The sequence below is a fragment of the Rhamphochromis sp. 'chilingali' genome (assembly GCF_963969265.1).
Source record: "Rhamphochromis sp. 'chilingali' genome assembly, chromosome: 19".
Lineage (NCBI taxonomy): Eukaryota > Metazoa > Chordata > Actinopteri > Cichliformes > Cichlidae > Rhamphochromis > Rhamphochromis sp. 'chilingali'.
Genome location: NC_137946.1, coordinates 28,287,029 through 28,310,731, shown reverse-complemented (window position 1 = coordinate 28,310,731; position 23,703 = coordinate 28,287,029). Strand labels below are relative to the sequence as shown.

Here is a 23,703-nt window from a genome sequence, read left to right as displayed (position 1 = left end):
GAAATAGCATTAACTGAGGTGACAACATGTTGTCATACAGTAAGCGCAATAAAAGCATTACAACAAGTGTTACAACACGCCAAGGTCTTCCTGGATTCTACCTCTGACATTAACCCTTTGATCTCAAGTCATCAGTGGAAACACTAACTCTGTGCAATCAGAATAGGACATTTTTTTCCCCTTTTATGACGTTGTCTAGAATATAGTCTAGAGATAACTTCTACCTGGCCGAACACAATGACAGTGAAAGTAAACTAGGGAGAGAAGGCAAACCAAAGCATTGTTGTCACCAGATCTTTTACGTCGTGTCAGCTCACTTCGACCACAGTTTGCAGTTAAAATTTAAAAAAGAGAAATAAAATTTGTTGGAGCAGGTAGGAAATACCTGCAGGTTGCCATGCTGTGCTTCCTCCATCCTTTACTCAGCACATAAAACAAAGAACAGCATAGAGTTGAATTAAATAGATCTGACCATTGTCACTGATACTTGATCCAGCTTTAAGAGCCAGCCTCAGACTCCTATTTCCATCCCTTTGGTTTAGATTGCTAAACTGTCTTTACTCTACTTCATAACTCTGAGAGAAGATACAGAAAAAACACTAAATATGTTTCATTTTTGCAGTAGTTTATTCTGCTCTGAGCTCAGGGTATCAGATATATCACGAGCTCTCCACCTGCTTCAGGTTGTAGTTAAAGTTGTTCCTCCTTTATTTGACGGAGGACCACCACAGCAGTGACCTAACATCCAGAAATGCATACACTATTATATATTGTACATATATTTATTAGTTTCAGGTTGGCCATTCTTGTATTTTGCTCGTTTGTGTTGTTGTGTTTGCACATCTCTGTTGCTTGTGGGGCTCGCACACAAGAATTTCACTCGCATGTGCTGTGCCAGTGTGCCTGCACATGTGATGTGACAATAAAAAAAAAAAAAAAAGTGATTTGATTTAACCAGCATTCCAACAGCTTGATAGCAGCGGCTGAACTTTCAAAGTAAAAGCAAGGGTATTGTTCGACAATAAGTCAATGACGATGTTATCTCGGGTGATTGAAAAAAAAAAAAAAAGAAAGAAAAAATGTATTTGGGTGGTGGTTAAAACAGCTGGGCGTCTGAAACACTGAAATCCAGCTTGTCAAATGTCACATAACAGTGAGCTGATTATATCGGGCATGGACGTCATTTTGGCCTGTGGGAATTTATAACATTTCTCATTAATCACAAACAGACTAAACATCTAGTCTTAAATAATTATGTTAGTAAATAATGAAGCCTAGACTTTCCATCCTTCCTGTATACAGGTTGTTGCCCGTATTTACTCACACATTTATCATTGTTGGTTCAAATCAGGGAGAATTTTGGATTGTTTGCTTGTTTGCAGGGTCGTCATACATTTGAGTTCACGCAATAGCCCGATGGGACGTCAGACCATATCCTATTTTGTTTAATAGTGCATCTCTAGCTGTTTAGTTACTCACTTACCATTCGTTATGGCGAAAAATGTCTCACTGCATCAATCTGCGTTTGTTTGTTTTTAGGAACATGTATTGTGTTTGGAGGGCCTATTTGGAGGGTATGGTCCAGGCAACGCAGTCCAGAATAAGCACCTGCGACAACTACAAAGTCCAGGTGGCCGACGCAGCCAAGACAGCACGACTGCAGAAGGAGCAGCAGCTTAGGAAGGTATTGCAGGTCTCACTTCTGTCCTTACATTGACGTGCACTGCTGTACTGATGCAATGCAGGGTGTTTATCTTGTTTCCCCAAAGTGAAAAAGGGAAGTTGATGGTTTTAGAAGCATGATGCTCACATTGGTTACTGTTTAGACCTTCAGACACTAAATGATGCTGTTTAACCAGATGTTAATGGCTCTCGTGAACTAAATCCGAAGACGCCTTCTGTCCTCAAACAACCACCTGAAAATTGTAACAGTGGAAGCTGAAGTCAAGTCGGCTGGCTTCCTATTTCATGCACACCAACAGGAACAAAGTGGCTTTTATTATTTTTAACACACAACACACAAATGGTGTGACATGCCCACACACTAATGATAAAGTTCTGCTTTTCATACTTGCCTGTTTCTGTAAAACAATGATGAAGTCACAGACTGCTCGACTGCAGTTTTCCCTGATGTCATTTTTATCTGCCCTTTTTTCCATTTCGTGTAGTGCTGTCATCCCCAGATAGTGTGCATCAGTTATGATTGCAGCACAAAATGGGAAAAAAATGTTGTGATAAAGTTGTTAAATTGCTATATAGTACTAATTATCCTGAAAAATAGTTTAAAAATATGATGTTAACCCCAGTTTGTTTATGTACTTTCTGCATGGTGGGGGTTATTTAATTGTGACACATGAAAGGCCCTGTTTAACATCAGTAAGGTTGATAAGATGGAAAATGAATCCCTTTCTTTTATGGGCAAATCAAAGGACAACATAACACCTAAAGCTTCCTAACGTTTGGCTTCAACAGCCCTCAGCCCAAGTGTCTGGAGAAGTTGGCTGACGCCAACATTAGGTTGTGGTGCCACAAGCTAAATTCCACTTCTGAGAGAACCATGGCCGACTTCAACAGAATCTGTCAGACTGTTTGCATTATGTGAAAGTTTCTGATAAGGAGCAGGCATCGGTAATTATCAGTTACCAGTGGCTGAACCTGTGGCTACACACAGGACCACACAGATGTGGTTTAAGACACACATGGGTTTGCCCATATGGTGACCATGTCAGTCCAGCCCAAACTGAAAGAAAACATAATATAAAATAATCATATTGAACTGTGTCGTTGTGTAAACACTAAGTCAACATGCTTATGAAGTGTGTAGAAAAACTAAGTACACTGCGTGATTCGGTAGCTGCTAAAGGTGGATCTATAACTTGAAGTAATTGTTTTCTGAATTATTCAGTCTCTCACATTATAGGGGAATTTTAACCCTCTCTGCTTGAAAAGTTGGGATTTGCAGGCATTCATTTATGTGCAGCTCTATTAAGCTCCCACCACAGTTTTTCAGTCAAGTTGAGGTCTGGACTTTGATGGGCCATTCCAACATTATGATTAATTTCTTATTAAGCCATTCGATTGTAGATTTACTTCTGTGCTCATAATCATTGTCCTGCTGCATGATTTAAATTCAGCCAAGCTTCAGCTATTGAACAGCTCTAAATCTAGAGTACTTTGTTATACGGAGGAGTTCTGGAAAGTGCCCAGTTCCTGTGGCTGCAAAACAAGCCCAGATCATGACCCCTTAACTGCTGTGCTGACAGTTGGTTTGAGGTGTTTGTGCTGATAGTCTGACCTTGTAGTGATTTTGCTGGAACACTGACTCCTGGTAAGTTTGGGGCTTTGTGTTATTACACACCTGAAAGCTTCAGACCTGAAAACTTGCAAAAACTTCTGCTTTAATTGAGGTGATCACAGTTGATTAAGTAGCACCTGGCTACTACTTACCCTCTTAATTCGCACAGAGGAGGTAAGGGTGTGTTTAGATCTTTTTAAATAAATGACAGTGGAATATGTCATGTGTTATTATTCATCTGAGCTTGTAATTACCTAATTTATTAGGACTTGGTAAGGACCAGATGATTTTCTTAATTTTTGTTGTGCTCTGATACACAAAACTTTGTATTTTCACATAACTTTATGTATTCCTAGTTAAAGTTTATTTTGAAAGTCAGGCAGTTTTTGAGACGAGAGGGTGTATGTACTGAAAGGAGGACTGTTCAAGACATACAAAATGAAGGTTAATGGGAAAAGAGTGCTCACAGGAGGGAGCAAACATCTGAGCAGGCGAGTCACTAAAAAAGAAACTTCATAACTTCAGACAGGCTTGCCGTTATGGTGCTCCTGGAACGCAGCGTCACTTTCTGGTAAAAATCCATCACAACGATGACGTTGCAGAGTAGACATAGTCACATCTTCCTCGTCTTCAGGTCAGTGTTACTACCCAGTGGAAAGTGCAGGTTCTTGTAAACGGTGTAATAAACAGTCAGCCTTTGAAGGGCAGAGTTCACAATACTGTCTCCTATTATCATTTAGAGTTGCTATCAGCTCTGCAGTTAGCTCTGCACGTCTGGAGTTTTTTTCCTCATCGTAATGTCTGACGCCTCTGTGCCACGTTCTGGTTTCTAATGGCCACGTTCCAAAGCCTCAGATCAGCTGAAACACTCAGTTTATTTAAATCCAGGTTGAAGACTCACCTGTTCTCAGCTGCATTTGAATAAAGCACCAAATCCACACTTTAAGCTTAAATTTCAAAACTTACATTTAACTACTGATTTTATCTACTGTTCTGATTTTATCTGTTTTGATTTTATATACTGTTGTTTGTTTGTTTGTTTGTTTGTTAATTAGTTAGTTAGTTTATTTGCTTGTTTTATTCAATTTTAAATCATGCTTTTTATTTGTTCTTGTTTCTAATGTCTCTGTAAAGCACTTTGAATCACCTTGTTGTTGAATTGTGCTATACAAATAAACTTGCCTTGCCTTGCCTTGCCTGCAGCCTACAGTGCTGCTCTTGTTGGGCCTCACCTTTTTGGGAGTTTCCATCAAAGCTCCTGTATGTAGCGTGTGCCATGATGTCATTACTCACTCCATGTGTTGTATAGATATGCCTGAAGGGTATTTGCATATTTCTCAGTGGTTGCATGTAGATGTAAAAGCCCTTATTTGTTTTGTTTTTTGTTCTCGATGTCTCCAATTTGATGTCATCAGTGTATTGAGCAGCTGACTGTGGTCCAAGCTGAGCTGCAGGAGTCGGTGAAGGAGCTGACCAAGAGCAGGAAGAAGTACCAGGAGGCCGAGACGATGGCGCAGGCAGTCCGAGAGAAGGCAGAGCTGGACGCAAAGTATGATCCAAATTACTCTACTCTCTTTGTTAGACTATTCTAAAGTAAAAACCCTACAGTTTAATGATAAGTATTTGTTTGTGGAAAATGTCCTCAGTAGCTCAGGGTAGTAATGGTAAAATGGTATCTATCTTCTTTTCTGTACCAAAAATCAGACAGATTCATGACTTTCTGTCATTTATTTTGAAAAACTTTCACCTCTCTCTCTCATTGGCAGCACTTCTAACTGTAACGTTTGATCCACACATGGCTACGGGAAAATGTCCCTTTGGTCTGTGACCTCTGTAAGCACTTTCCTGACAAGTTTATGGACTCAGTGTCTAATTTTAGATCACACTGAATGAAATAAAGTGCATTTGGTAAATTACAGTGATCCTAAGAGTCAGAAAGAGGTATCGTCATGGGCTATCCGCTTTTTTTCACAACCTGTGAGCCAATATGTGTGGAGTTTCTCAGTTTCTCAGTCAGATCAGAAATAAAAACCTCTTGTGTATTTTTACAATTATTTCTCCGTGACTAAATTGAAAAGTGTCTTGAAGTCACTCAAAGGGAGTCAGAAAAAGCAGACTGCCATGCTGGACTGGAAATAAACTGATTAATAATATGACGGTGATGTTGTTGACGCCTGTTTGCAGATCAGTTAATTAGAACAAACTCCAGTTTTGCTGAAAAGCACAGCAAACAATTATAACTTGTATGTACTGGGGTTCTTCTGTAAATTAATTGATTTGCCTTCCTTCTGTCACTGAAAACTCCTTCGTATTAAAAACTTGCAAAATTTCGACATAATCTCTCCTATTTCACTGAAAACAAGAGAAATTTCCGAGGTTTAAGTTAACAGAAATAGTTTCCAAATCAGATGTCACAAATCAGCTCTTAAATTCAGATCTGAGCACATTATTTTGCTCTGAGTGGATCAAAAGTTCCAACGAAAATCAAAGCACATTTTAGTCGAGAGAAGAAAATTCTAAAAAAACAACATTTTTTAGTTTTATCAAACAAGCAGCTCTCAGGCTCTTTGCATGACTCGATGGAGGCACTTTGGCCTGGCACAACATGAACAGCTGGCACTTTGACTCACCACATAGCAGACATTTTTCTGCTCATCAGGAAAGTTTATTACCAGGCTGTCGGAGAGGATTGATAGCTGGGCCACCACTTACAAATAATACTATAAATGCTGTGTTTTTCTGGTCTGTTGTGTCCACACACGCACACATTCTCAGGTGACTCCTCTGAGGTTTGCCTTTTGAAAATCTGCAGAATGAAACACTCCAGTAAGAAGAGAAGACTAAAGTTTAATAATTTCACACAAACTGCTCTGCTCACAATTGTTTACACTCATGCAGCTGTTATTGCACATCGTCAGGGTTTAAATTGGAAGCAGCAGGTCTGTAATCAGTTCCAGCCTTTGCTCAGATTTATTTTTTTTATCAAAGTGGATCTCTTATTATCTTAAAGGCATTATGATAGCAGCTTGGTTTAAACATTCAGCAGTGGAAATGATTATTTACTCTTCTTCCTGCCGTCGTTTCATCCACCCTGCGCATGCATAAAAATCAAATGAGAGACCTGGTTATTTGTATATATATCGTGTTATTCTCCAGGAGTTAAACAGGTGATAATGATGTGTTTCTTGTTTACAATATGTCTAAAGTTGGGTTCAAACTATAAATCAGAGGAAAAAAAGAAGCAATGTGAAATGACTATAGTGATATCTTTGTTCGTGGTCACACTGTGGAAGGGAATCTCTTGTAGTTTTCGACATTACTGCAGGTGTGCCATGAGGTTAAAATTCCAATAATTATTTGGAAATAAATATTGAGGCTCAAACTGCATTAGATAAAAGTCATCTGACTGAGTTACCTGATTAAACAAGAGCATGGATTTTAATTTTTGATTTACTATAGGTGGACAAAGGTAATTACCATCAAACATTAAACAAGCATTAAAATTAAAAGGAAATATCATGTTCAAAATGCACATATGTTAATTTTGTAAACAATCCGCTTCCAGCAGAGTAACGTGGGTATTAAATGTGTCACTGTAGTAGTGTTAATGGTCATTACACAGATTCCATTGTTTTGATTGTTCTGCTGTCTTTCGATTTTTACTTCCTTCTAATGTAGGTTTTAATTTGTCATAATGAGACAAATAAGATACAACGCTATAGTTCATGAGCTGCTCCTGTGTCTCTCAAGCAGACATGAAGCAGATTTGATAAAATTATAAAACGAAAGGCCTCTCATCCATGACCACAGAGTATAATCTCCTTCTAGAGTCAGGCTCGTTTCGTAGTTTATCAACACTCTTCTGTTTCATTAATTACTTTACTGCAACCTCAGCTTATCTACACACTTGATGGCTAACTAATGTAAAGTGCCATTCGCAGTTTTTGCCTCTGTGGGTATTTTTCCTTTTCCTAACAGCACAGAGAATGAGTTTTATTTTGTTTTAATTATTTATTTGTTTTGTGAGTACCTGGCTATTGGATTTAGGGGCGTGGCCTGTTTGATTGATAGATGTTTCTACATGGGCAGTTGTTGGGCTCACCTTAAATAACTGTCCCTGAACTTGACCTCTCCTCCATGTGAGGTATTGACACCTTTTGGTACATTCTTGTACTTATTGTAATTGCACATCCAACTGAGGCTCCTTTTTTATGTTGTCAGCCTAAATTTGATTACTTGGTTAAACTGGAAAAGGCAAAACATTGATGCTCATGTTAAAAACCAAAGAGAAATGATTTTGTATCTTCTCTGCAGGTCAAAGCTGAGTCTCTTCCAGTCCAGATCCAGTCTTCAGAGGGCCAGCGTAAAGGTATAAGATCTTGAGTCCACGAGCCCAACGTTTAGTGGTGTTTTTGTTGTATGAGCTGTTTAAACGTTTCTTCCTCTTCTAGCTGAAAGCAAAGCGGAGCGAGTGCAACTCCAAAGCCACGCACGCCAGAAACGACTACCTTCTCATGCTTGCAGCCGCGAATGCGCACCAGCAGCGCTACTACAACACAGACCTCATTGACTGCATCAAGGTGAGCATATATACATCTGAATTGGTGGGTGAAAGGAGACGTGGTGTAAATCTAAACACACCTTTCTATCACTGTATACAGATTTTAGATGGGAGGATCTACGAGCAGGTAAAGGATTACCTGGTGTCACTGTGTCAGACAGAGCTAGAAGCCTACCAGGCTGTCCACAACATCTTCAACCAGATCCTCAACAGCTCAAATGGGGTGAGTCTTAAAGCCTGCAGGACATCCACCACCTCACACCCATGTCTGTACCAAATAGTCAGGTACAGAGACCCGTTTGTAGTTAATTAACCTGCTTAACCTTAAAGCTGAATGTGGAGTAAGAGAGCATGGTGGTGCTGTGATTAACCGTAACACTGTGGTTGTAGGTGTGAATGTGAGAGTGAGTCAGATGTAACAGCTAAGCATGCGTTTTTTAGGTAGACTCCAAGTGGTTTGCAAAAACTCGACTGGACTGCACTGGACTGTCAGCCTGTCCAGGGTGTAACCCCGCATCTCACCCTGTGACGGCTGGGATAGACTCCAGCCTTCCCACAACCCAGCGTTAGTTAAGATAAAGCGCTGTGTCAGAAAAAAGGGTGACTGTGGCTTGTAGTGGGTCAGTAAGACCAGAAAATCACACTGTAAATAAATACATTTTTAATTTTATCCTGAAATAAATGCTTGTACCAAAGATATCAACGTATCTTCATGTGTGCAGCTGCATGTTTGTTTTGTTTTTCTGTAACTTCAGCTGTTGTTTGAAAGGCCTGGCCGCTCTGGTTGTATGTCATTAGAGTAAGGTTTAAAGTTACCGCTAAGGACTACAGACTGATATTAAATGAAAGATGAGTCAGACTATATTATAAACTGTGTCCACCACATTTTCCAGGAATAAAGCTGGAACATGTGCAGCACTTTTTTGTGTATAATAGACTGGGTTTTGTTAAACCACTTGGCTTTCTGTGTAAAAATATTTTTGTCAGTCAGTTTATGCTGTAAGGTGTTTACTGCATCTGGTCCTAAAATTCAAAATTTACTTTGGACACAAACGTAATTTTGGCAAAACCAAAACAGTTTTTTCAAAAATATGCATAGTTATGCTTGAACAAGCTGTGTTTGATACAGCTTTGCAATAATGACACTTATGATGTAGGAGTAAAATAAACACTGGCACTGGTTATGCCTACTGTTGACACACTGAGAAGCTCACCAGTCATGTCACAAGGTTGTTGGAGTCAGTCTCAAATTAAATGAGTCAGTCCCCGTACACTTATAAGCATGTTTACAGCCTAGTATATAAAGTAGTTTGGTCTTTATGGATAGTTTCTCCTTTTCTAAGAACTCTGGGAGGGATGACTTTATTCCATAAGCCATCCATGTAGAGACTGGAGTTGACTGTGTTGTGACTGGTTTGATTGATGTTTAACCCTAACACAGACCATCCAAGAAGTCTATACTTCTATAGTTTTTAATCTGCCACTTAGCAGTACATATATATACATATATATGCATGATAGCAATCCACCCTCTCATCCGAATTTGGTAACTTCTGGCTACAGAAATGTAACGTGGCAGAGGGCAAAAGCTCACTTTGAGTCCATCTCTCAGATACCATCTATGTTTTTGACCTTTCTCTGATGGCCCAGTTTTTTATGTTCATGCAGTCCTATTGTTGATCCCAGTGCAGTGCTGTAGTCATTAGGTCTGTTATTGTAAATGTGGATCAGTCCTTCTTTTGATCACTTTTGGAGGGCTCTAAAAATTCAGTAACTTGCTTTGCGAACCTTAGAAGAGCTGAAGTCGAGCGCCTCACCAACTGCTAATTAATTTAAATGGGTTGAGTTACGTTGCCGCTCCTTGGTTACACGCTGCTCCCGTTGGCCTCTCAGGTCACCTTCAGAGGGGCATCTTGTTGCTGCTCAGGCCTGAATCTGAACAAATCAGAGGGAAGAGTGAGGGAAGCGGTGGGTGCAGCGGTTTTCGGCAGGGCTCACATTACAGCCCATGTGCTTCCTGTGTCAACACAGAAACAGATCTTATGTGTGCTCTGCGTAAAGTGACGTTCTGATTTGACTGGACGAAACTCTCATGAATGTTTTATTGTTTGTTTTGAGTTCTGTGGTCTAAATATACCATAGGATCCAATTTTTATTTATAAAGCACTTTAAAACAACAGGGCCACACAATAAAACCAAACATGAAAGACAAACACAGGCCAGAGAGTAAAAGATACATAAGAGATGTAGACGTTAACAATAAAGGACTGCATAAAGAGAGAGGTAAGGTCACAGTCAACATCTCATTTTTAATAGTTTTTCCCCATTTTAATGGGGCATAACTATTAAAAATAATGTAAGTGTATTTTTAAATTAACCTTAAGCTAGTAAAGGGAAGCCAAAGTTGGCGTGATGTGCTCTTCTTTACTTGTACCTGTTACAAATCGAGCGTCTGTAGGTCAGCAAAGGAGACCTGGCTTATTCCAATAAGAAGCATATTGCAGCAGTGGGAGGAGATTATTATAAGAGCAAGCGTTAATGTTTTAAGATTGCATTTAAAGAGAAGCGTCTTAATTTTGACAGTATTTTACCACTGGGTATCATCACCCAAATATGTAATGATGGTCCATCTCAATGTCAATAAGGAGGTCAAGGTGAGGCTGAACAGGGAACACAGCAATGTGCTTTACTGGGAAATAAACTTGACAGTCATCCTTGTAACAAGGAAAAGAAATGCCGTGTTTCTGAAATATAATAAGAGGCAGCAGGTACAGAGAGAAAAGTAGAGGTCCAAGAATTCAGCCTTGTGGCCCCCCACCCCAGGGATGGGAGTAAAGGTGGAGGTAAAATCATCCGTGCTGACACAGAAACTTCTGTCAGAGAGGTAGGACGTAAACCACCAGAGAGCTTAGCCAGTGATGCCCACCCACCACACCAACCTATAGATAAAGATCTCATGGTCCATGGTGTGTCCATGGCCCAAGGCAGGTGTTAAGTCCAAAAACACAAGCAGCACACAGTCACCCGAGTCAGCTGCTAAAAAATGTAATTTAAAAAGTCTTAACAGAGCGGACTCAGTGCTGCAGTGAGTTTTAGTGCCAGATTGGAACACTTCCAAAATTGCTTGTTCATCCAGGAAGGACTTCATTTGGGTCTAAAAGGTTTTTTTTTCCAGTTTAGACTGAAAAGTTAGTCTGGAGTTTGGTTTGACATTTCACAGAAGAATCTAAGCTTGGTATTTTAAAGCAGGGGTTGCACAACAGCATGTTTAAAGTGAGTTTAAATTGTATTCTACGGGTCTGATGGGAGGAAAGTAATGCCTCTCAGATAAATACAATTGTTGAACTTAGATTGCTATTATCACAGTTTGCTCCCAACAGTGCATTAATGTTTCATTTTTTATACTCCAGTTCTTTCTCCTCTTTAGTTTCAGTTCAGTAGTAAACTGAGAATGTTGTGTATACACCGCCTGCTCTGTCCAGATTTGACCCAAACTGTGACAAATGACTGTCCAAATGCTCCTTTTTCCTGTTTATCTGGAGTTTGGGGGCCAAAAAAAGCTGTTGTTGTAATCTCATACTGATATGAGAAAATATAATGTAATGTTACTGTGTGGAGATAAAGATAAAAGTAGATAAAGACCTTAATATGAAATATTTGTCATGATACATCAGAGATTTTGATTTAAAGAATATAAAACTGATATTACTAAACCTGATTTCCTTCCATCTATTTTCTCCTGCTTATCTGAGTCCGGTCATGGGGCAGCAATCTAAGCAGATGCCCAGACGTCCCCCTCCCCAGCCACCTACTCCTGCTCTTCCTGGAGAACAGTGAGCCGCCACTCTGGTGCCTTTCGGTGTAAACGAGTAGCTTTCCAAATAACTCAGCTGTTCATCATGTTTCTAAGGCAGAGCTCAGACATCCTTCAGAAGATGCTCATTTGTGTCAGATTTTAGCCATAGGTAAAGGTATGACTGTAGACTGACGGGTAAATCATCAGGGATCAATACCCTGATCCTCTTTTTTCCGATACAAGTTCCTCTATCAAATCATTTTTTGACACTTGAGTCAGCAGTCCAAGCAGAGATGTCCAGAAGTTCCTTTTCCCACTTAAGTGGTATTTATGGTCACACAAATGCGTCTGACAACAGACAGGCAGCGAATACTGGGATACCACGAGATACATAATGTGTCCCAATGTGTCCAGTGTGTGTTTGGTCTGCCCTTACCAGCTCGTCTAGGAGACATTCTGGAGGCCTCCTATTTCAGATGCCAGTCAAACCACCTACACTGGCTCCTTTCCTTTCTGTGAATGATCACAGTTGAGGAGGAGAAGCTATGCTGTCCCCTGGTATGGTCTCCCCAAGGCAACTGGTTCTTGATGAGGGGCCAAACTTAAGTACAATTCAAAAGACCAAAGTTACCAGCCTGGGACCAGTACTGGGGAGGTTTATTTTTTTCCCAGAACAGCTGATAGCTGTGCCCCATGAGTTCAGCTTAAAATATCCACACAGGTACTTCGTCCTCCCTCGGGTGGGCAGAGAGCTTTGTGGTCCAGGTGGTGGTCCAGTCCCCGGCTGCTTTAGCTGGCTTTAGAAAAAACCTGAAATTAGAATTAAAACTGTTTGTACCTTCACCTGTGTTACTTACAGTGATATGTTATGTCATTTGTTAACTGTCTCTTTAAGCTTTCAGCAGCTGGAGAGTTAAAAATAGTCTGTGTGAAAATAGGCAGGCGGTGAACTCGAGCCTGTGATACGTTTTTAATGTCAGGCTGTGACCACAAACACCAGAGTGGTCATCAGCATTCAGATCAGCTGATAGTAACCAGAAACGGCTTTATGGTCATTCTCTTAATTGTTATTGGCGTTTTCTTTCGTTTGACTTGTGTAAAATAATAAAAAGCTGATTTGGGTTCATTTTATAAGCAAATCAAATAACTTAATACAGCAGAAATAAACTGATGGAGTACTGGAAAATAAAAAACTATAAATGTGGCCCTAAGCTACACGGATCACTGGCCACAATTCATTCAGCTGGAGGTCTTTTTTTTTTTTAAAGTTAATTTTAAATAGAACAAGAAATTAAAACTAAATAGGGAGCAAGCCTGAACCCTAAAGGCTTTACTAAGTGTTAATTATGCAGGTTTAGACATGGGCTGATTTGTAAGCTTGTGATAAACCTTAAATAAGTATATATGTATATTTTTGTCTGTTCCCTTGAAACACATGCAGGTTCTGCAGGAGTTTCACCAGCAGCTGTTTGTGCAGAAGAACATGGCGTTCCAGCAAGCACCAGACTTGATGTTCCAGCCTGTCGACTCAGACACGGTAAATACTGATGTTTTTCTCTTTTTATTCATTATTAAATGCATAAAATATCACATGCGATTGCTTTTAGTGATTATTGGAGAAGATAAACTCGTATTTATTATGCAAGGAATAAAATCCCCAACCTTAAAAATCTAGAACTTAACATGATTTCTCTAAAATGTTCAAGTAAAACTTGAAGAATAATTGTTGAAACGATTAAAATCCAAGGGCAGCACGGTGGCACGGTGGTTAGCACTGTTGCCGCACAGCAAGAAGGTCCTGAGTTCAATTCCACCATCAGGCCGGGGTCTTTCTGTGTAGAGTTTGCATGTTCTCCCCGTGTCTGCGTGGGTTCTCTCCGGGTACTCCGGCTTCCTCCCACCGTCCAAAGACATGCAGCTTGTGGGGATAGGTTAATTGGATAATCCAAATTGCCACTAGGTGTGAATGTGCGAGTAAATGTGAGTGTGAATGGTTGTCTGTCTCTGTGTGTTGGCCCTGCGACAGACTGGCGACCTGTCCAGGGTGTACCCCGCCTCTCGCCCCATGACAGCTGGGATAGGCTCCAGTGCCCCCCGCGACCCTGAAAAGGATAAGCGGAAGTGAATGGATGGATGGATGGATTAAAATCCAAATCTCAAAGTGTTTGGGTTGCTTTTAATACAAATTTTGTAGCATAAAATAAGGTTCCACCTTTTTGGTCCAGAGTTAAACATCTCAACAATACCAGATGCAGAAAAGATTTTTTGTTTTTAGACATTCATGATCACTGGAGTATGAAGCTTGAGAAGCTGGGGGATGACTTTTCCTCTAAATTGATACACAAGCAGGAAAAAATGTTCAAATTTTTCTAATTTTCTAAAAATTTGTAAATAACAGACAAAGTAGCTCCATTGTTTGAGTGTCAATAATCTGTCTGCACTGAAATAAACGACTAATTTAAATATATTTTAATCACAAAAGTGCTGCACACACATTATGGAACAGTCTGGGTAAGAAGTCAAAGCAGGAAACATAATAAGTCCTGCGTGATTGGTCTTTATCTTTGTTAGTCTGAACTATGAGCCTGAAGGCAGAACAGTGAACTCTTGACTTTGTACTGTACTCCTCGCCCTGCACAGGAACTTAGATTATTTCCCATTTTTAGTTTTTATTTACAGATGTGTCGTCTCATTTCCTCACCGTGGGACTATTTCCAGCTCGTGTTTGTTCCGACTTTATCAGACTGTTTATCTTCCTAAATAAATGCACAACCTCTACTTTTAATTTGCACTTCAGTACACACACACACACACACACACACACACACACACACCTTTTAAAAAGCATATCTTAACTAGTTGCTGTCCTAAACACAGAGGAATATCTGCACAATATAATGACATTTTCCATTTTTATTGTTAATGCACACCACGCACTTATTCCTCTGAACTTCACACTTCCAGGAAGTGTAAACAGATAAACGTGTGCTTTAAAGATTGTCTCAGCTCATTGTCCTCACTGCTAAATGACCTGTGATTATAAGACAAGATACAGACACAGTAATCTGGAAAAGACTGTCACTGTTTTCCATTTACTTTTGCTTCCAAGCTCTCGTTTTGTCTTGTGCTTTAAATCAAAGAGTTTCGCCTCGTTTTAGAAGTCCAAACACTTGTTGTTTATTCATCTTGAGCCATAAGGTTATGAAAAGAGACAGAGTATCTGCAGTCTTCTTTATCTGCGATTACCTGGTCTATTTCAGTCATTTTAGAGGCCATCAAAATCCATCCGGCAGCATCAGGCAAAATCTACCTAACTGATATCTGACAGATGCCAGCTAGAAGATAATCCTGGTATAAATATGGAGAAGTTTCATTTGCACTCACTTGGTAGCACACGTGTTAAGAGCTTTGAGAGTTTTACTCAAAATGCTGTATTTGCCGGTGAATTAATAGAAAACACACAAAACATCCGGCAGCACTGATGTTTGTTTCTGTTTCTCCACATCATAGAGATTAAATTGGTGCAGGATTTCTGTTTGAAACTACTTGAAACAACTCAAAGTTGATTAAAGGAAACAAGATTTTGGCTTTAGATTGTGCCATGTGGGTTAAAGTTGATTGTTTGCAGTTTTTTTTTGTTTGTTTGTTTTTTACCAGAGCTTTAATGTGTTTTTCCAGCCCTGTTAATTTCACATAGATATCTCCTGTACTTATAAAATTATGAATCTTCAAAAGCGCAGTTGAAAAAGTTTTACATTTCAACCCACCACTATGCACTTTCTGCGCCTATAATTCATAAAAATGTACTAAAGTTATTACACATATATATTCAGCTGATTGTAACGGGGTCATGTGGGGTCATGTGTGTGTGGAATGACCCAGGATTTTTATTTTATAAAACACCCGCAGGTGTGAACCTCCCTTTCTACATGATAGCCCTGTGCAACAGGTCATGTAACATGTAACAAGCCTTTAAAGTTAGGTAAGAAGTTTACAGAAAATCAAATGCTGCTGTTCACCTCATGATTGCCACAATATGGCTGGTGAAATGATGCTGCTGAGATAACTTTCCAGAGTTGCTAAATTCTTCCTTCCTTCCTTCTTTGCTTCCCTCCGACTGTTTTGCATCTGTTACGCTCTCAGCTTTATGGATTTCTCAGTTCAACTTGACTGCCTGGATCGTTTTTCAGTGCCAGTTCAGGTCTGAAACCTCTGCTGTGGTCAAAATCTGCCCTGGGAGCTGCACTTTAGGTGATAAAAGTAGATATGCGTATATAAAATACACATCCTAAACTCCTTTACGAGTCCCATTGCAGACATGGGTGCAATTCAGGTGCACCTGCTCATGAAGCCCACAGTGTCTCCTTGTGGCCTTAAGTCTATTTTAAATAATTTTACAGCCACATTTGGCTTTTATTGGATTCTTTGCCCACTATAAAAATTAATGTAAATGTCGGCTTTGGTCCAAAAATATTTTCCTATCAGGCTGTAAGGTGACGCCGCAGGTCTGCCAAGCGATGTGTTACGACTCCCGTTCGTGGATGTAAAAGAGTCCGATTCTGCCGCCCAGCTCCGCCGCTCCTTTTCTCCTCTGCCCCGCCGGACAACACTAGACAATTTGTTCAAACTGCAAACGCTGGTGTTGTTTTCATTGGAAGTCAAACAAGCAGCAGCCTGTTCCTAAAGAAAACATTAGTGGTGGAGAGCCTCCCCTGCCTCTGCACCCACCCCTGCACCCACCCTTCATACCACTTGCACCAGACGGAGGGATCCGGTAAGGAATAGAGCTGAGTTTGGGAGGGAGGGAGGGGCAGGAGGTAGGCCGGGCCCTGTGAACAGCCCATCTGTGAAAAGGAGGCATTGTGAGCGGGCCTCACCAGAGTGCACTGACCCTCACACTCCCTCCACCCAGCCTCTCCCCTCCATATTCAGACACACAGCTGATGTCATGTGGAAATGGCTTAACTCATTTTGTCGGGGTTTAGAAGAAAATAAAAACTGAAGACCGTCACACCTTAAAGTCAACAAATATAAACCTGGCTCGTCAGAAGTCTTGAAACTCACCAGCCATCCTGGAGCAAATCAGGGCAGTTAGTTTAAAGCCTATATCTGTATCATTGGGGAAAAAGCTGTAACTTACATTTCAGTGATGACTGGGATTTAAAAAATATTTAAAATTCACTGAAGAATAAAACACTTCAAAAACTGTCTGAATGATAATACTTACTTATTAGTAAAAACATTCTTTGTTATACGCTGGTGTGTTTGCCTTCGCTGTAGGTGGTGCAACTGCAGAAAGAGAGCGGGACGGCAGAGGAGCACACTCTGGATAAGGAGGCGAGGAAATGGGCGAGCCGCGTGGCCCGAGAATACAAGAGCATCATCCACACTCAGAAGGTGAGAACCTCATCAAACACAGACAGTTTCTGCAGGCATCAGGACAAAGATGGTGTAACCATGTCAGTCTGTGTGTTTACTGAAGTACTTTATTTTCAATGTGCACATATCCAGTGCACAACTTCTCCCTGTAATACAATTAGTTCCTTATATTACAATAAAACAATAAGTACATAGGGTGTCAATATTCTGTTCTGTATGCATGTGGTGCAAATGGGTCATAAAATGCAGCAGGGGGGGGAGGGCTGAAATTGTTTAATTATATTTTTATTGATTAGAAGAAAATAGAAACAAATATAACCATGTTGTTCATGAGACGACTAAGAAAGGGTTTATAATGCTGACATGGTGTAACAGTCCAGACACCGTGCAGTGAATTAAGTTACACATGGTGTATGTAAATGATTAAAGCACGGTGTGGATATTTGAAAACACAGCAGGTAACACTGGTCCTTGTGCTCCGAGTAAAGCGTGTGATCGTTATTCACAGCGATCCAGTAACCAAATTAGTTCAAATCGAATCAATCAGTCAGTCAAATAAGATGTTATATTTAAAACATCAGACACACATAGGAGATAGGTTTTCTTTATTGTAATGACATAAGCATGTTCTTTTCTTGTTGTGTAAGAGACGATTTGACTGGATGGCTGTTCGACACAGAAACGTCCTGAAAGTCCATCTGTTACAATCCGGTCAGTGCCAGCGTAGCAACAGAAACAACTTTTCTGTGTTTTGTTAGATTCATAAAGCGAAGCATAAACATAAAATACCTTTAAAAAAAAGGTCCCACAAAGTTGATGTTTAAATTCTCTTTTAGGTAAAAATCTGCTAGTTTTAGAGCTACAGATTACTTGTTGAGCCCTCTATTGTTAAAAATAGATCCTGTAGCTTTTTTGGAGAATCTGTGGATTTAAAAATATGTTAAAATTAGCTGGTCCATGTTTTCATATTGAGAAAAAATGTAATGCTAGACCTGCCCCCATCCTGCAACAGCAGCAGTTGAGGCAATATATTTACCCATCAGTCATGTCTAGGTAGCTCTGGCTCATGTTACTGCAGCCTTCTAATCAAAATCCATTTGCAATCTCTATTTTAAATTTTATTTTATTTTTTCTCACTGCCTTGAGCCTCTTCTGTTTAAGCACATTTTGCATGTAATGAAATGTGGTCTATAAATAAAATTGCCATTGACATAAATTTCTATGCCTATCAAAATTATATCCTCAGCAGTTAAAGGTATGAGTGGTGGTCATTTTTGTTGCTTTTGCTTTCACTATATAATGAATAAACCCATATAAGGAAAAGTCATGAAATATGATGATCATGGGATTTTAATTTAACAGTTTTTACAATTCCAGAGGAGTCAAAATGACCCTTTGAACATGATGAGTGTGACGTTCTGCAAAGAGAAGGAAATCCTGTGGGAAGTTTAAGTCTCTGAATCTAAACGTGCGTGTTATGTCTGTGTTTGGGTTTGGAGTTATTCTGATGTGGTTTGTCACCCCTTACTCACACAATCCCTGGAAAATCTTTGCAGGAAGTGTACAAAATGCACTGATGTGTCACTTTTTTCCATTAAACTGGAATTTGGCCTTTAATGCAGCGAAGCCGGTCAGCTGGATGATAATAATAAACCTCGGCATCATAAACTTCTCCATATTTTACTGTGGCATGAAAGGATAAAATTGATAAGAGCTCCGTCTCACTGGTTTATTGCGAAAGCTTGTTTAAGATAAGTGAGCACAGCTCGTGCAGCGACCTGTTTCCAGATGTCCCTGGTTATGTTGATCGCTTTATTGTTGGACCGTTTCCATCTATTCCATGTGTTCCTTTGTATACGTCACCACAATAGTTGTAATTGTTTTGTTTTCAGGCCCTGGAGGAGTACGGGACCCAGGAAGCTTCGGAGCCAAACAACAGCGAGCTGGAGATCAAGATGGAGGTGGCCAGACAGAGTCTCCGGAGGGCAGAGGTAACCTTTGAACTTCTAGATCAGCGATTTCTCCATCTTCTGAATCAGTTTCTCCTTATTTAAAGTTGCCCCAGTGCGCCACCTGCTGGTTTGAAAGGTGAAGTGACAGATTTAAAGGATTAATGTTCTGTTAGAAGAGAGCAGAGGTGTTTAAAACACACTAAGTATTTATTTTATTTTCATACTAATCTCATTGTGTTTTCTTTATTCTTTGGGGGGTGGGGGGCTTGTCAGTGGGTTGTGAAAGTCTGGTGGTCTTTAACTCACCTTTATTTTTTTTTTTGCTGCTAGACGGTGAAAGCGAAAGCCGAGGCCCGGCTGGACCTGCTAAGGGAGGCGGGAGTCCCGGTTGAAACGTGGCTGAAGAGTGCGATGAACCAGGTGATGGAGGAGCTGGAGAACGAGCGCTGGAACAACCTCAGTACCCACGATCCTTCACTCTCCGTAAGATGAAAACTCCAATTCCACAGTGCTGTAGTTTTGAAGTATATGCGCTGTAGATTTGTGCCCTAAACGCAGATGTCGGTCTAACATCCGTAGGTAACAGCAGATTTGGAGCGAGAGGATGAAGAGGAGATGGAGGACAGCAGTGAAGTGTTGGATGACAGCAGCTCCAGCCCCTCCAGCACCTTGAAAAACTATCCACTCACCTGCAAAGTGCTCTACTCCTACAAGGTAACGACACACGCTTAAGCAGGGTCGTAGCCGATGAGTCGGTCAGTGCCCAGAGAAATGGTGACATCTACAAAGCCTCATGTGTTTGCAGCGAGTCGAGTCTTGAGTTTAGTCTTCTAAACAATCAGTGTCGCTGCTCTGGAAAAAAACACTGTTTGATTGCTGTTGCAGCATCTCTGCGCTTTCTGTATTCATAACTCGTTAAAATACGTGTAGAGGCCGGCCTTGCCTCGAGCTCGAGGCACGGGGAGTGCGTGTTGGGAGTTACAGAAGCAGTCATTATTAGAAAATGCAGGAAGCTGGCGTAGCTGGATATTGATGGATGAAGATTCAGGAGCCACAAAAAATGTGTTTTTAGAAGAACAGTGACTTGCAGAGTTACACTTTCTGTCCTCTGTAAACCTCATTTTCATGCAGAATACATAAAACGGCTGGAAGTGAAAGGAGAAGTATTTTTAAGATTCTGTAGGTTTAACCATATTTTCTGGTAATTATATGATTAATATTTAAATCTTTTTAAGTGTCTTGTCATGTTCTCCTGTGCCTCTGTGGTTCTCTCCAGGTTCCTCCTTCATTAAAATACAAACTTGTTAGATTAAAGCTTCTGTTACTGACGCAGACAGCTGGAGACTCATTCCTGTTATATTTTCTGAAAGTGTGGTTGAAGTCTGCCGTCTGTGTGGTGCATTATAATGTGGATGCTCACTGTGTTAGCCTACAAAGCTGGCTGGGATTTCCTCCATCCCTGCTGGATGGATGTTGTCATAAAATCTATTAAGATGTAAATACGGTTAACCTCTCCACACATGATTTAAATATTTGGATTGGACGTGGATCTTTAACATGTCACCAATTATAATTCTGATTTTGAAGTAAAGCCACTTTTTGTTTTGGCTGTTTTTAATCAGTTTCAGTCGTGTTTAACCCCCATTTAGATTTACTTTCCCAAACTTTGTGGCACTAATGATTCTGTGTCCAGGTTTAAAACACCTGCTCTCTGAATTTGTACAGAAATTCTACTGTAAGTCTGAGTTTTGTGCTGCTTTGGAGTATTAGTTGTTTTATATTACCTGAGTCCTGAGTAAAGTGTGGTATAAATGCAGGCATGGTCTCAGTGTTTTCTTCAGTTTTCTGGCTGATGTTATTGAAGCCACAGTGAGCATTTTTGTCCGTTCACCAGTGTGGCGGTATTTGAAAAATATACATCACGGGTGAAATGAAGATGGTTAAACTGTTACATCGCAGCTTTAATTTGAATTAACGTGTTTGTCTGTCTGCAGGCTTCTCAGCCGGACGAGCTGACCATCGAGGAGCAGGAAATCTTGGAGGTCATCGATGATGGCGACATGGAGGACTGGGTCAAGGTACAATAATAACACAAACACAGTTGTGTAGCAGAAGCACTCTCCTGTTTGAGGGTTGGTTGTTTTGTGTATTATTTCACTCTCTGGCTCTTAGACTGTTTGACAAACATTTAGTTTCAGTTTTTATAAGAACTCGCACCGGTACAGACTATCTACTGGACGTTTTAGTGTTTCTCTGGGATCAGTTGGTCTGATGTGGCTTCAGGAATTAGAATAATTCAACTAAAATGCGTGCGGTGCATTGAGGCAGGTCAGGTTGGCCTGGGTGGTAGAAGCTCTGCTGAACATAAAGACAAATCAAAAAATGTACAAATACACAGTTCTCTGCTTCGTTTTTTGGCCTCGCAGCCGTAAAGGGCTGATGGGAGATTCTCGTCACCCAGCCGGGCAGGCAGGTGGGCAGGCATGGCACCCAAGTTTGTGAATGCAATAATTCATGAATGAGGCAGTTTTTAAATTCATACCTTAAGTGCAGCTACTGAAAATCTGGGCCAAATCCTGATTGATGGTGATCCAATCCTGCCTCAGCAGCGCTCCGGTTCGATCACAGTTTGTCAGCTTCTGCTTTTTAACAGCGGTTCGTGGACTCTTGATCAGTTTTAGATCTGCGGAGTGACCTGGTCATGGATATAAAATGTTAATTTCATGATCTCCCAGCTACTTAGTTATCATTTTCACTTTGTTTGTCACAGACTGTTACAAAGTTGCTCCTGGACCTTTGGGAGAAAATTTGAGAAGTCTTTGAGGACATTTTTTGGGTGGTCAGTGGTGTATACTTAAATGTAGAAATGTCAGCTGTGGATGCTCCCATCATTGTGTGAAGTCATTCTTTTATAAACGCCTCTGCAGAGCTGCTGGTGTGTAGTCATTGTGTACTTTGTGTGTGGTTGTTTTCAGATCATTTCCCTGAAGGAACATTGTGCATTGTTGCTGTTTTACTTTTGTTTATTGTGTAAGTCTGGCTTTCCTGTGAGCCATTGTGCAAATGTTCCACGTGTTGAGCCAATATTTTATGTATATTTACTTAGGTGATTATCTTTTCATATACAGATATAGTGTTTTAATGGGGTGTTTATTTTAATGAATATAATCATACATAAAAATGTGAGCAATATCATTTATATAGATCTGTTTTAGTGCTGTGATTCCCCACAGCATTCCCCAAAAGAGATCCCAATACCTCTGAGTGTTTTCAATCTGAATGAAAATAAGTAAGCAGCGGGAGGGGAGGCCACCGGTGTTCATGAAATCAAGCTTCATGAATTCAGCAGAGGCTTGTTTAGGATTTTAGATTTCTCGTTAATTCAGGAAGAGAGAACAAAAGCTCTCCTATTATTCTCTTTGTGGCTGTTATTAAATTCTGGCGACGATGCAGTGATATTGTTACAGCCCTACTCTTTACATCTGACTTTATTTTTTCTCAGTAGGAGTTTTCCTGTTGAAACATTTTTGGCTGTTGTCATCGTCTGTGTGCATTGTCTGTGTTTCCAGGCCAGAAACCGTAGCGGACAGGTGGGCTACGTCCCGGAGAAATACCTGCAGCTGCCCTCCTCCAACAGCCTGCTGAGCATGCTGCAGTCGCTGGCCGCGCTGGACGCCCGATCCCATTCCTCCAGCAACTCCACCGAACCTGAAACCGAACTCCCAACCGGCTCCGTCAACGGAGACTCCAGTGGTGAGATCCGCCTCCACCAGATAATATCGGAGTTTTGATTTCCTGCTTTGTTTAATACCCTCGTTGCCACTGTCTGTGTTGCAGTTTCATTCGCAAAGGCTTTGTACGACTACGCGGGACAAACGGAAGATGAGCTGTCGTTCCCAGAAGGCGCCATCATCCGCATCCTCAGCAGAGAGACCCACGAGGACGATGGCTTCTGGGAGGGCGAGTTTAACGGCGTTGTTGGTGTGTTCCCCGCAGTTCTTGTGGAGGATCTCACCGTGACCAGCGAGAATGGAGATGGGCAAAGAGACGGCAGCGCACAGGTAGGCTCACGCTGACTTAGCCGCTAAATTTCATGTTCTACACAATTAAAGTTCTTCTGGTTGAACGCACACACACTGTGTCCCCCCCCTGGATCAGCTGCCTCTACATCAGCGCAGTACGAATCTACTGTAGCAACTTATTTATGACACTAAGTCCTGTGTTGTTAAATAATTTATTTCTTCTTATTTTATATAAAATATTAAAGTTTGCACACCTGTCCACTGTTTGTGTTGAAGGCTTCCCCGTCCACACTCTCTCAGTGCGACCGCTCCCCTCGTGGTCCCTTCCAGCCGGGACCTCTCCACAGCAGCCCCCTTCAGACCCCCACCGTGTCCTCTCCAGTGTCGAGTCCCTGCAGCGCCACAGCCTCTCCCATTGGCCGACCACCCTCCTATCACAACGGACACCACAGACCGCCGCCGGCTCCACACAAAAGCCCCTTTCACAGTAAGAATCTCTGGTTTGTCTGTGAGTGGTTATCTGTAAGAAAAAAGGCCGGTGTGAATAATAATCTGCCTTTTCTGCCCTCTTCAGGTCCAGCACAAAGCTCCCCCCAACCCCCCAAATACCCGGAGAGCGGCGGTGGCACCATCCGACCCGTGAGTAAAACCTTCTGTGGTGACGTAAACGGCAGCAGACTTTTTTTATCTTCATTTTA

General features: G+C 40.9%; 1 protein-coding gene across 1 annotated transcript in view; it reads left to right on the top strand.

Annotated features, from left to right (window-relative positions):
* The window catches only part of LOC308386725 (F-BAR and double SH3 domains protein 2-like), a 44,968-nt gene that overhangs the window by 18,288 nt on the left and 2,977 nt on the right, over nucleotides 1-23,703 (top strand). The window contains exons 5-19 of the mRNA XM_080866465.1: nucleotides 1,540-1,684; nucleotides 4,711-4,844; nucleotides 7,610-7,664; nucleotides 7,747-7,875; nucleotides 7,957-8,079; nucleotides 13,094-13,189; nucleotides 16,933-17,049; nucleotides 18,924-19,022; nucleotides 19,314-19,466; nucleotides 19,563-19,697; nucleotides 20,978-21,061; nucleotides 22,553-22,736; nucleotides 22,821-23,044; nucleotides 23,282-23,492; nucleotides 23,580-23,644. Of these exons, the coding sequence (XP_080722591.1) occupies nucleotides 1,540-1,684; nucleotides 4,711-4,844; nucleotides 7,610-7,664; nucleotides 7,747-7,875; nucleotides 7,957-8,079; nucleotides 13,094-13,189; nucleotides 16,933-17,049; nucleotides 18,924-19,022; nucleotides 19,314-19,466; nucleotides 19,563-19,697; nucleotides 20,978-21,061; nucleotides 22,553-22,736; nucleotides 22,821-23,044; nucleotides 23,282-23,492; nucleotides 23,580-23,644 (1,954 nt within the window). The remainder of the gene's footprint in view (nucleotides 1-1,539; nucleotides 1,685-4,710; nucleotides 4,845-7,609; nucleotides 7,665-7,746; nucleotides 7,876-7,956; nucleotides 8,080-13,093; nucleotides 13,190-16,932; nucleotides 17,050-18,923; nucleotides 19,023-19,313; nucleotides 19,467-19,562; nucleotides 19,698-20,977; nucleotides 21,062-22,552; nucleotides 22,737-22,820; nucleotides 23,045-23,281; nucleotides 23,493-23,579; nucleotides 23,645-23,703) is intronic.